General features: G+C 46.6%; 1 protein-coding gene across 1 annotated transcript; it reads right to left on the bottom strand.

Moving 5' to 3' along the window:
* Positions 1-8457: 8457 nt before the first annotated feature.
* Positions 8458-12789, bottom strand: LOC119295068 (receptor protein kinase-like protein ZAR1). The gene is made up of 2 exons (XM_037573396.1): positions 10777-12789; positions 8458-9353 (listed from the first exon to the last, which is right to left on the bottom strand). Exons 1-2 carry the CDS (start codon positions 12326-12328, stop codon positions 8668-8670), a joined length of 2238 nt encoding a protein of 745 aa, XP_037429293.1. The 5' UTR covers positions 12329-12789; the 3' UTR covers positions 8458-8667.
* Between the last annotated feature and the right edge of the window lie 950 nt (positions 12790-13739).

Genomic DNA, 13739 nt, shown 5'->3' with positions numbered 1-13739 from the left:
GAAAATTATTTTTTGTATGAACCATGGCAATTTTACGTGCATGTATCATGGCAATTTTAGTTTATGGTTCATGGCAAGTCTAGTTTCTTAATTCCCCGTTTTATAAATGTCAAATTTTACTTTTAAATGTAGAAGAAAATAGCTGAAACATATCATGGCAACTTCAGTGTAAACATCATGGCAATTCATATGCAATAGACATGGCAACTTTTAATCCAAAAAAAATTTCATCAAAACATATCAACATAAGATCTAGTTTCGAAGATCTCATCGCGAGGGATTCAATGGTGAAAACGGATTTTCAATCGGATTTTTCGTTTAAGAGATAAAACATTTTAAAAACTGAAAATCCAAAAAGATTCCTGCATGCATGCATGCGATGATGTGGCAATCTGTTTACATTAAAGATGTGTGGTGTGTCTCCCTTCCTACCACACGTGTGGCAGTTAGCGCGACCCAAATAAGAATAGACAAGAGTATCCTGCAGATCCATCCCCTCCCACTCAAATCCCCATGTCAACCATACAAGGGGAAGCATGTAAAATCCATAAAAAAAGAGCTAATCTTCACCGGAGAATTAGAGGGAGGAGATTAGAAACACACTAGGCTTTTAATTATGATTTTTTTCTAAGGATGAATGAATTAGTGACACTCGTGTTACCCTTTCATAAGAAAGAAAATGAAAACAAAATTTAAAAACTTGCACGGAACCTTGCACTAAAATTGCATTTTTTAATATGCCAAAAACAATAATATAATAGTGTAATTTTTCACTCTAGTATAATTTAGATGCATATGGCATAGTATTTGCATGCATACTTACACACAAAAAAATCAGAATAATGAAATTTCCTAAGAAAAATGAATTAGTGGCATTGGTATTACCTCTAAGAAAAGGGGAAATGAAAATTTGCACACATTTTACCTAAACATTGTGTTTTCTTAAGATATTCAAGGATAAGCAAATACTGGTGTAAGGTTTGCAAATAAGAAGTTTCATAAGTAAGTATGATTTGGTCGCATTGGTATTACCCTTAAGGAAGAAAGAAAATGAAATAAAAACTAAAGCAAACAAAAAAAATGAAAAGTTATAAGAAATAATGAATCAGTGACATTTCTATTACCCTTTAAGAAGAAGAGAACAATACAAAAAACTTTAAAAATACAAGCACATAACTTTAAGAACTACTCCCTCCGTCCCATAATGTAAGACGTTTTTTGGCACTAGTGTAGTGCCAAAAAACGTCTTACATTATAGGACGGAGGGAGTAGAAAATGAAGTTTTTGTAAGGAATAATGAACTAGCGGCATTGATATCGCTCTTTAAGGAGGAAAACAAAAACAAAATCATTTTTTAAGGATGAATGAATTAGTGGCATTGGTATTACCTTTTAAAAGAATAAATAAATTTAAAGTAAATCAAATAATGACAAAATTTGCACACAGTTTACACAGAAATTGCATTTTTTAATACTATGCAATTAATAAGCATATAATAGTGATTTTAAAAAAAGTTTTGTAACAAGGAATATATTGCCTTTTAAGAAAAACAAAAATGAAACAAAAAACATCCCACTACTTTGCACTTGAATTGCACTGCTTTTTATGCAAAGAATAATCTTATAATAGTGCTCATTTTCACATATCTGGTGTAATATTTATGTATATACATTTACATTCACCCAACATCTCAAATATACCCAAAAAATTTAAAAGGAAAATCAACTAAAAAAGAAAAGGAAAAAACAAAAGAAAAAAACATAGAAACAGAATGCATAAAAAATAAAGGGAGAGAGAGGAATACTGAGGAGTCAGATGGGCTAGATAGAGGCAGCCCGTGGAAGAATTGATTGACCACACAGCAAGACACACCACAAGCACGAATCTTAGAGCAGTAATCAACGGATAGAAAATTGATTGACCAAATTCAATTTTCAGGCGACTTACATATAGCTAAAGCGTAGATGAAACTACCCTATTTCTACGCATCGTCGAAGATTTTGACGACCTCCATGTCTGAAGTGCGAGACGAACCGGACTTCGGTCGTTCGCCGTTGCAGGCAGCTCCGACTGGATTGACTTAAGGATGGCATGCTTCCTTCTAGCCAGGTAGCCCACTTCCTTCTGCCAAATGAAGCATTTGAAGAAATAAAATGAAAGTAAAACAAAGTGATTTGTGGCTTCCGCCAAACGTCAAGCATACTAATCACCTTCCGTCAAAACCAAATTGCAACGCAACAGCGGCCCTCCGCAATCCAGACGGATAGGAAAGGGTACGTGGTGTTTTTAAATTGGACAGTCGGATGTTTGGAATCCGGCAAACCTTCCTCAAGTTTGCTTTCTGTTTGCAAAAATTTGGACTGGTCCATGGATAAATAGGGATCTGCATTGCATAGCAAGTTACGTCTAAACAGTTCGGTCCAAATATGCGGATTGTTTGAGGGTCTGCTTTGAAGATGCCCTTATGATTACAGTGGAATGATATATGTTGCTATAACATTCAAAATAATTTCATAGACCGGAGAAGACCCAAAGAAAAAGGAAAAATTTACACGAAGGTCCCTAAAAATGATATATATAACACGAAAAATTAAGTAAGTGCAAAGAAAGTGAGACGCTCTTCGGTGACATAACCAATTCTGACAACTGACAACTATGGTTTAGAAACCTAAGTTGTCATTTCTTGAAAGTTTGGGGCTGCGATGCTTATGTGGAAAAGTTTCATCTTGATAAGCTCGAACCCAAAACGGATAAATGCATCTTCATAGGACACCCAAAATCGTTGGGTATACCTCCTATCTCAGATCCGGAAGCAAAAGTGATTGTTTTTTGAAACGGGTCCTTTCTCGAGGAAAAGTTTCTCTTGAAAGAATTGAGTGGGAGGATGGTGGGGACTTGATGAGGTTATTGAACCGTCACTTCAACTAGTGTGTAGCAGGGAACCGTGGCGCCTACACCAATGAAGTGGAAGCTGATGATATTGATCATGAAACTTTGGATCAAGTCACTACCAAAACTCGTAGGTCGACAAGGATATGTACTACTTCAGAGTGGTACGTAATCCTATCTTGGAGGTCATGTTGCTAGATAACAATGAACCGACGAGCTATGGAGAAGCGATGGTGGGCCCGGATTCCGACGAATGGCTCGAGGCCATAAAATCCGAGAGAGGATCCATATATGAAAACAAATTATAGACTTTGGAAGAGCTACTTGATGGTCGTAAGGCTGTTGGGTACAGATGGATTTTAAAAGGAAGACGGACAAAGATGGTAAGTATCACCATTAAGAAAGCTTGACTTGTCGCTAAGATGTTTTCCGACAAGTTCAAGGAGTTGACTATGATGAGATTTTCTTACTCATAGCGATGCTAAGAGTCTGTTGAAATTATATTAGTAGTTACTGCATTATTTATGAAATCTTGCAGATAGGATGTCAAAACATTGTTTCCTCGACGTTTTTCTTGAGGAAAGGTTGTATGTGATACAACCAGAAGGTTTTGTCAATCCTAAAAGATGCTAACAAGTATGCAAAGCTCCAGCAATCCTTCTAAGGACCGGAGTAAGCATCTTGGAGTTGGAATATACGCTTTGATGAGATGATCAAAGATTTTGGGTTTATACAAAGTTTATGAGAAACTTGTATTTCCAAAGAAGTGAGTGGGAGCACTATAGAATTTCTGATGAGCATATGTTGTTGACATATTGTTGATCGGAAATGATGTAGAATTTCTGGAAAGCATATAGGGTCGTTTGAAAGGTGTTTTTCAATGAAAAACCTGGATTGAGCTACTTGAACATTGAGCATCAAGATCTATAAGGATAGATCAAAAACGCTTAATAGTACTTTCAGATGAATACATACCGTGACAAGATTTTGAAGGAGTTCGAAATAGATCGGAAAAGAAGGAGTTCTTGGCTGTGTTATAAGGTGTGAGTATTGAGTAAGACTCAAGACCTGACCACGACAGAGGAGAGAGAAAGGACGAAGGTCGTCCGCTATGCTCTACATTATGATGTGATGTGTACTGCACCTGAAATGTGCCTTGCCATGAGTCAGTCAAGGGGTACAAGAGTGATCCAGGAATGGATCACTAGACAATGGTCAAAGTTATCCTTGGTGGACTAAGGAATTTTTCTCGATTATGGAGGTGGTAAAAGAGTTCGTCGTAAGGGTTACGTCGTTGCAAACTTTGATACTAATTTGGATGGCTCTAAGTAGTAAACCAGATTCATATAGTAGAACAGTTATTTGGAATAGTTCCAAATAGCGCGTGGTAGCTGCATCTACAAGATGACGTAGAGATTTGTAAAGCACACACGGATCTGAAGGGTTCAGACCCGCTGACTAATAACCTCTCTCACAAGCAAGATATGATCAATCCCCATGGGTGTTGGATTCATTACAATCACACAGTGATGTGAACTAGATTATTGGCTCTAGTGCAAGTAGGAGACTGTTGGAAATATGCCCTAGAGGCAATAATAAAATGGTTATTATTATATTTCCTTGTTCATGATAATTGTCTATTGTTCATGCTATAATTGTATTGACCGGAAATCGTAATACATGTGTGAATACATAGACCACAACATGTTCCTAGTGAGCCTCTAGTTGACTAGCTCATTGATCAACAGATGGTCATGGTTTCCTGACCATGGACATTGGATGTCATTGATAACGGGATCACATCATTAGGAGAATGATGTGATGGACAAGACCCAATCCTAAGCATAGCACAAGATCATGTAGTTCGTTTGCTAAAAGCTTTTCTAATGTCAAGTATCATTTCCTTAGACCATGGGATTGTGTAACTCCCGGATACCGTAGGAATGCTTTAGGTGTACCAAACGTCACAACGTAACTGGGTGGCTATAAAGGTACACTACAGGTATCTGCGAAAGTGTCCGTTGGGTTGGCACGAATCGAGATTGGGATTTGTCACTCCGTATGACGGAGAGGTATCTCTAGGCCCACTCGGTAATGCATCATCATAATGAGCTCAATGTGACTAGGTAGTTAGTCGCGGGATCATGCATTACGGAATGAGTAAAGTGACTTGCCGGTAACGAGATTGAACAGGTATTGGGATAACGATGATCGAATCTCGGGCAAGTAACATATCGATTGACAAAGGGAATTGTATACGGGATTGATTGAATCCCCGACATCGTGGTTCATCCGACGAGATCATCGTGGACCATGTGGGAGCCAACATGGGTATCCATATCCCGCTGTTGGTTATTGGCCAGAGAGCTGTCTCGGTCATGTCTGCATGATTCCTGAACCCGTAGGGTCTACACACTTAAGGTTCAGTGACGCTAGAGTTGTTATGGGAATTAGTGTGCAGTTAACGAATGTTGTTCGCAGTCCCGGATGAGATCCCGAACGCCACGAGGAGTTGCAGAATGGTCCGGAGGTAAAGATTTATATATGGGAAATCCTACTTTGGCCACTGGAAAATGTTTGGGATTTTTTGGTATTGTACCGGGAAGGTTCTAGAAGGTTCCGAAGTGGGGCCCACTTGCATAGGGGGGCCCACATGAACGTGGGTAGTGAGGGCCACACCTCTGGTCAAGGCGCACCAAGATCCACCCTTAGAAGGAATAAGATCATATCCCGAAGGGATAAGATCAAGATCCCTAAAAAGGAGGGATAACAATCGGTGGGGAAGGGAAATGATGGGATTTCTTTCCTCCCACCTTTTCCAACGCCCCAATGGACTTGAAGGGCAAGAAACCAGACCCCTCCAGCCCTATATATAGTGGGGAGGCGCATGGGAGCTTCACCCTTGCCCCTGGCGCAACCCTCCCCCTCTCCAACTCCACCTCCTCCTCAGTAGTGCTTGGCGAAGCACTGCCGGAGAACTGCAAGCTCCACCACCACGTCGTCGTGCTGCCGGAGCTCTCCCTCAACTTCTCCTCTCCCCTTGCTGGATCAAGAAGGAGGAGACGTCCCCGGGCTGTACGTGTGTTGAACGCGGAGGCGCCGTCCGTTCGGCGTTAGATCGGATCTTCCGCGATTTGAATCGCCGCGAGTACGACTCCCTCATCCGCGTTCTAGTGACTCTTCCTGTTAGCGATCTTCAAAGGTATGAAGATGCTCATCCTCTCCCTCTCTTGTTGCTAGAATCTCCATAGATTGATCTTGGTGGTGCGTAGAATTTTTTTAATTATTGCTATGTTCACCAACATCTAGGGCATATTTCCTTTAAACTGTTCGCCGATCGTCGGATTGTGGCGTTTTTTTGGAGCGGGAACAGATCAAGTTTGAATATGTGGCACCTTGGGGGCGTTACCTCGGGGTGTGGCTGGGGCCTTGATCGCCCCAGGGCCTAAAAATCGTTGGGTGAGCGCCCGAAAGAGCGTCGGCCTATGCGCTGGGTGGCCGAATGAGTGGAGATGCTCTTACTCCCCCCGTCTCGTAAAAAACGTCTTAAATTATGAAATGAAGGAAATATGGAGTACTCTCTCTGTAAACTAATATAAAAGCGAACGCTTTTATATTAGTTTACGGAGGAAGTACTATATAACCATCAAACAAAAATAAGAATAGACAAGAGTATCATGCAGATCCATCCCCTCCCACTCAAATCCCCATGTCAACCATACAAGGGGAAGCATGTAAAATCCATGAAAAACGGAAAAGCTAATCTTCGCCAGAGAATTAGAGGGAGGAGATTAGAAACACACTAGGCTTTTAATTATGATTTTTTCTAAGGATGAATGAATTAATGGCACTTGTGTTACCCTTTCATAAGAAAGAAAATGAAAACAAAATTTAAAAACTTGCACGGAACTTTGCACTAAAATTGCTTTTTTTTAATATGCCAAAAACAATAATATAGTAGTGTAATTTTTCACTCTAGTATAATTTAGATGCATATGGCATAGTATTTGCATGCATACTTACACACAAAAAATCGGAATAACGAAATTTCCTAAGAAAAATGAATTAGTGGCATTGGTATTACCTCTAAGAAAAGGGGAAATGAAAATTTGCACACATTTTACCTAAAAATTGTGTTTTCTTATGATATGCAAGGATAAGCAAATACTGGTGTAATGTTTGCAAATAAAAAGTTTCATAAGTAAGTATGATTTGGTCGCATTGGTATTACCCTTAAGGAAGAAAGAAAATGAAATAAAAACTAAAGCAAAACAAAAAAAAATGAAAAATTATAAGAAATAATGAACCAGTGACATTTCTATTACCCTTTAAGAAGAAGAGAACAATACAAAAAACTTTAAAAATACAAGCACATAACTCTAAGAACTAGAAAATGAAGTTTTTGTAAGGACTAATGAACTAGCGACATTGATATCGCTCTTTAAGGAGGAAACCAAAATCAAAATCATTTTTTAAGGATGAATGAATTAGTGACATTGGTATTACCTTTCAAATAAATAAATAAATTTAAAGTAAATCAAATAATGACAAAATTTGCACACAATTTACACAGAAATTGCATTTTTTAATACTATGCAATTAATAGCATATAATAGTGCTTTAAAAAATTGTAACAAGGAATATATTGCCTTTTAAGAAAAACAAAATGAAACAAAAAACATCCCACTACTTTGCACTCTAATTGCACTGCTTTTTATGCAAAGAGTAATCTTATAATAGTGCTCATTTTCACATATATTGTGTAATATTTATGTATATACATTTACATTCACCCAACATCCCAAATATACCCAAAAAATAAAAAAAGGAAAATCAACTAATAAAGAAAAGGAAAAACAAAAGAAAAAACACAGAAACAGAATGCAGAAAAAATAAAGGGAGAGAGAGGAATACTGAGGAGTCAGATGGGCTAGATAGAGGCAGCCCGTGGAAGAATTGATTGACCGCACAACAAGACACACCACAAGCACGAATCTTAGAGCAGTAATCAATGGACAGAAAATTGACTGACCCAAATTCAATTTTCAGGCGACTTACATATAGCTAAAGCGTAGATGAAACTACCCTATTTCTACATGTCATCGAAGATTTTGACGACCTTCGTATCTGAAGTGCGAGACGAACCGGACTTCTGGTCATTCGCCGCCGCACGCAGCTCCGACTGGATTGACTTAAGGATGACATGCTTCCTTCTAGCCAAATAGCCCGCTTCCTTCTGCCAAATGAAGCATTTGAAGAAAAAAATTGAAAATAAAACAAAGTGATTTGTGACTTCTGCCAAACATCAATCATACTAATCACCTTCCGTCAAAAAAGCAACGCAATAGCGGCCTTCCGCAATCCAGACAGATAGGAAAGGGTACGTGGTGGTTTTAGATCGGACAGTCGGATGTTCGGACTCCCATAAACCTTGCTCAAGTTTACTTTCGGTGCGAGAATTTGGCCAGGTCCATGGACAAATAGTGATTTGCATTGCATGCCAAACTACGTCTCAACAGTTCGGTTCGAACATTTGCGGTTGTTTGAAGGCCCGTGTTGGATATGCTCTTAGATGGAAGGATATAAGTTGCTATAACATTCAAAATAATTTCACATAACGGAGAAGACCCAAAGAAAAAAGAAAAATTTACACCAAGGTCCCTAAAAATGATATATATAATACGAAAAATTAAGTAATTGCAAAGAAAGTGAGACGTTCACCGGTGACATAACCAATTCTGACAACTGACAACGGATGGCAAAGAGGCAGCCCTGCTCTCATGACCCAATCTTGTCGAGGCTGTCGGAGACGGCCTTCATCCGCGGCCGCCGCTCTAGGTCGGCCTCGACGCACCCTAGCGCGACGTGGAACGCGGCCACCACCTCTTTGCGCGCGCCGGCGTCCCGCAGCACGGCGTCGTCGGCCAGCTCCGACAGCGGCCGCGCGTCCTCGAACCCCTGTCGCACCCACCTCACGATCTCTGGTGCTTGCTGCTGCTGTCCCTCGGTGGCGGCGGCGCCAAGCCCCGAGAAGGACGCGGAGGAGCCGGAGGGCGACGCCTGCTCGGGCGACCGCCCGGTGAGCAGCTCCAGCAGCAGGACGCCGAAGGAGTAGACGTCGGACTTCTGGCTCGGGCGAGACCCGGGCACGCGAGCCTCGGGGGCGCGGTACGCGTTGGGCCGGTCCGGCGCGGGGGGCTTGACGTACGGGAGAGAACCGCCCATTATGCCGCCGGCGCCGGCGCCCGCGGAGTCGGCGCAGCCGGCGATGGTGAGGAGGCGGGCGAGGCCGAAGTCGGAGACGAGGGCGTTGTAGTCGGCGTCGAGGAGGATGTTGGAAGGCTTGACCTCGCCGTGGACGTACCGCCGGGGGCTGCACTCGTGGAGGTGCGCCAGCCCGCGCGCTGCGCCCTTGGCGATGCGGAGCCGCAGCGACCACGACAGGCTCGGCTGCCCGGAACGCCCTGTACATACCAACGCCACGTCAGAAATCTTGTTCTTGCTCGAGCATCTTACAAAAATCCAGTTGATACATTTTTCAAATTCGAATACATGAAGCACAAAACTAAGTTCCTTTAGTGGCACAGCATTCTAGTTATACGTTATACCTATTCATTTGGCTTGTTTCTATAGCTTACCACGTATGCCATGTAGTTTGGCTTTGATTTGACTCTGTTATTCTATTTTTTTCCCTATTTATATGATCAAAGTTCATAAAACCACTTGTTTTTGCAAATGTATTCATGTCATATGTAGCTACAGTACTCAATGCTCTCTCACACACACATTTGTTGCGCCTTTTGTGTGCACCTTTCCGCTCCTAATTGTCACTTTTGCGAGGCTCTAGACCTGACCTGAAACATGACTGCTGGCAGACCCGAGCAGGCATGACCACAGCAAGGTTTCGGGCCCGAAAAAAGAGCCTTTTGGCCTCCCTTGTCTGTCGGAAGGCCCCTTTACCTATCTACTCCTTTTGGATCTTTCTTCACTTTTCTGTTCACTGCCAGGAGAGACAACCTTTAGGCTTTATTAGGGCAAGGTCTGACACCAATCATCTGAACCTGGAGCTTACTTAGCGCAGCAAGCAATCTCTGTTTGGCATGCATTGGTCTAACACATCCACATCATTAATCCTTACGGTTTCCTTAATGCTAGTACTACGTATGAGTGGAGTTTGCGGATTGTGAAGGCTATGATGATGGCAACTCAAAGTTTCTGAAGTTTTGAAGGCAGAAACATGACTACAGGAGAAAAGGTGGCAGTGACAGTGACACTAACCGGTAAGGCAGGGCAAGCGCCAACCGGAGCATCATCATCATCCAGATGCTGCTGTTGCGCTGCGGTCCATGGCATGCATATGCACCGGACAAGATTGCATATGTACATGCCCATCTGGCTCTCTTGGAAGCTTTTCACCGCGACCAAGCATGACTCCGTAGTAGCCGGTCACTTGGCTGGACCAGCACCAGCAGCAGGCTAAAATCCATTCCGGTGCACAGCGATGCATTTTCCTTCCCGTGCACGAGCCGCAATCCAACAAATCCAAAGGAGCACAGCCTTGCACCATGGCTCATGCATGCTTATTAATCAGATGTTGTTTGTGGCCAACAAACAAGGATCTGTGGTTTTGTATCGTATCGGAATTCGGAAGCCTTAATTAATTACGACACCAATTCTGTTCTGCCATTTGTTTTGTTTAGGTTGTGTTTTTCAGGTCCAAGATGGCTTTATATCCTTTGGATTTGCATGAAGTTCTCGAACCAGTTCATAACAGACCCTAAAAGAGTCACTGGAGGGTGGGCCCGATGGACGGACGTTTGGTCAGAGCAGAGCAGAGCAAACCGTTGGAAAAAATAGCGGGAATTGGAGGAGAGGATTGTTACGTACCGCGCAGCGCGGAGGCGAGGTTGCCGTTGTTGATGAAGTCGGTGACGACGAGCTTCTCGTCGGGCGACCAGTAGTAGGCGCGCAGGCGCACCACGTTGGCGTGCCGCACGTGCCCGACGGCGCCCGCCTCCGCCGCGAACTCCTTGTACCGCTCCGGCGCCGCGGTGCCGCCGCCCAGCCGCCGCACGGCCACCGGCGTCGTCCCGTTGCCCACCACCACCTTGTACACGATCCCCTTCCCGCCCTTCCCCAGCACGTACGCCGACGACCGCAGCAGCTCGTCCAGCTCCATCCGGAACCCCTTGTCGATCGCCACCAGCTCCCCGTCCTCGCCGCCCCCGCCCCCGGAACCGCCGCTGCATTTCTTCTCGCCGCCGCCGGCGTCCGACCCTTCCGAAGAGTACTCCCCGCACGTGTTTGCGCGCATGCACGGGCAGAAGAAGAGCCCTCGCCCCTCCTCCTCCTCCTCGTCGTCGTCGCCGTCCCCGCGCCGGTCACGCAGCTTCCAGTATATGTACACCACGATGACTCCGATGAGGGCGACGCCGGCCGCGTCGGTGACTGAGATGAGCACAATGAGGCTGGTCTTCATCGCCCGGCTAGGTCCACCAGTGCTGCCGCCGGAGCCAGTGGTTGTCGGAGGCGGTGTGGAGGATGCCGACGGCGGGGCCACGCGGCAGGGGACCTGGAGCGGGAAGCCGCAGAGTCCGGGGTTGTTGAGGAAGGCGGTGGGGCCCTGGCTGGCGAGGGACCCGGACTGCGGGATCTCGCCGGAGAGGTTGTTGAAGCTGAGGTCGAGGGTGACGGTCGCCGGGAGACGTCCTAGCTCCAGCGGCACCGTGCCGGAGAGGCGGTTGCGGGAGATGTTGAGCGTGCCGGCCAGCGCCTGGAGCTGACCGAGCTCAGGCGGGATGACGCCCGTGAGGGAGTTGGACGACAGGTCGAGCAGCTGCAGGCTCTCCATCTGCGGCAAGGCAGCGGCCGGTATGTGGCCGGAGAACCCATTGTTGGAGAGGAGCAGCCGCTGCAGCTGCCTGCAGCGCCCGAGCGCCGGCGGGAGCGGGCCGGCGAGCGAGTTCTTGGAGAGGTCGAGGTTCTGCAGGCGCGGGAGGTCGCAGAGCGAGGCCGGGAAGGCGCCGGTGAGGTTGTTGTCGTAGAGGAAGACGGAGCGCAGGGACGTGGCGTTGGAGAGCGCCGGCGGGACGGCGCCGGACAGCCGGTTGCCGTGGAGGTTGAGCCGGCGGAGCAAGGACAGCGAGCCGAGCTCGGGCGGGAGGTGGCCGGAGAGGTTCTTCCCCGCGACGGCCACGCCCGCGACGCGCGCCTCGGAGGAGGAGGTGTTGACGCAGGACACGCCCGGCCAGCGGCACGGGTCCGTGTCGTTGGCCGACCACGCCGCCAGCGCCGACGTCGGGTCGTCGGTCACCGCGGACTTGAAGGCCAGCAGCGCGAGCCCGTCCGGCGACAGCGGCGCCGCCCGCGGCGACGCGGCCAGCACCAGGAGCAGCGCCGGCAGGAGGATTCCAAGTGAGGAGTGCAGTAGGCTCCTCATCTACAATACCAAAGCTGGTTCTTTGCTCCGTCTTTCGTTCAGAAATGTGCAACAATAATCGTGTCAGTGCGTGTACTCCACTGAGAGAGAGAGAGAGAGAGAGTTGGTTGTGGTTGCGCCCGGTTGGCGAAGCGTATTTAAGGCCTGATATGATACAGGTGGGCGGCATGCATAACTGGGCCAAATTGCATGCACCGCAGCTACTACCAACTATGGATCCGCGCATGCTGATTAGCAAGCTCAATGATGGTCAGTGTGCTACTGTTTCTGTTGAGGTTCAACTCTCTTTTCTGTTAGTATCTTTTCCCACCCACGCGCTGACACGGGTTCTTGAGCGATCGAGCAAAGCTTCGGAGAGGTTGGTGACGCAGTGATGCCTGCCTGTGAAGTGGTAGTGAGGAGGTGGTTACGGTGGTGGCCCGGCCAGGCATGGGTGCCAAGGAAAGGAAGGAGGAGGGAGAGCGGCGGTGGAGGGGAGTAGAAGGGAAGCAACGCCGAGGTGGGAAGCCAATGATGTGTTGTGTCATGTGTGGGCAAGGAGTAGATGAACTACTAATTCCTGCGCACCGCAGTTGAGTTTGAGCAGTACCATCACGTTTTAGAACCAGTGAACAACTCCAATGCGCTGACCCAAACGGATAACCCGATTTTGTCCATATTTTTTTGGTTTGGATTGGTTCAGCAGATGCCCATGTCTGCTTTCGCGTTTGGGTCGGCGCTTGCATCCAACGTTGGCCTGATCCATTTTTGAGGTGGCTCAACAAAAAAATAACATAAATATTTTGAAAATAGAAAATATTTATTAAACATTAATGTCGGCCACAATGCCGGCGAGAGTCCACAAGTCCACATTACTTAGGTATAAAAACATTTAATTAAACTTAAAACTAGGAGGCGCACTGCCCTAGGTGTCCTCCTCCTCGTCGTCGGAGCCGATGAGGTCGACGAGCGTCAGCGCCGGGCCAGCCCACGGGAACGCCGCCTCCCAAGCTACTGCGACGTCGTCCGCTGGTGATTGTACCACCATTGGCTGGGCTGCGCCACCCACGAGCACGACGCGCCTCCTCCTCCGCCTCACAGTGCTCCTCCTCGGCGTCATGCTCCAGCTGCTCGAGGTACTCGCCCCCGCGGTGCTCCTCCGTGAGCCTGCGTTGTTGTCATTGCTCCAGGTACATCTGCTCCTGGGCCATGTGTAGCGCTCGGGCTTGACAACGGGGGTCGGCGCTGGCTCGGGGGATGGCGGAGCCAGCGGCGGGACAACGTAGTCACCGGCAGCGGAGAGCGCCATGGCCTCCGCCAGCCGTGCCTGGTACGCCGCCGCCTCCTCCTCCTCCTTGCGCCGCTCCTCCTTCTCGCTTTCACGGAGGACAGCCGCCAGCGCCGCCTGGTAGGCGGCCTCCGCCCTCGGTCC

The sequence above is a fragment of the Triticum dicoccoides genome, chromosome 4B (assembly GCF_002162155.2).
Source record: "Triticum dicoccoides isolate Atlit2015 ecotype Zavitan chromosome 4B, WEW_v2.0, whole genome shotgun sequence".
In the NCBI taxonomy this organism is placed as follows: Eukaryota; Viridiplantae; Streptophyta; class Magnoliopsida; order Poales; family Poaceae; genus Triticum; species Triticum dicoccoides.
This window is presented reverse-complemented; position numbering and strand designations above follow the sequence as displayed.

Bases quoted from the DNA above. Each gene is read 5' to 3' on its own strand.
- LOC119295068 (XM_037573396.1), bottom strand. From the start codon at position 12,328: ATGAGGAGCCTACTGCACTCCTCACTTGGAATCCTCCTGCCGGCGCTG. The intron at 9,354-10,776 runs GTACGTAACAAT...TGGTATGTACAG, and splicing joins CCTCGCCTCCGCGCTGCGCG to GGCGTTCCGGGCAGCCGAGC.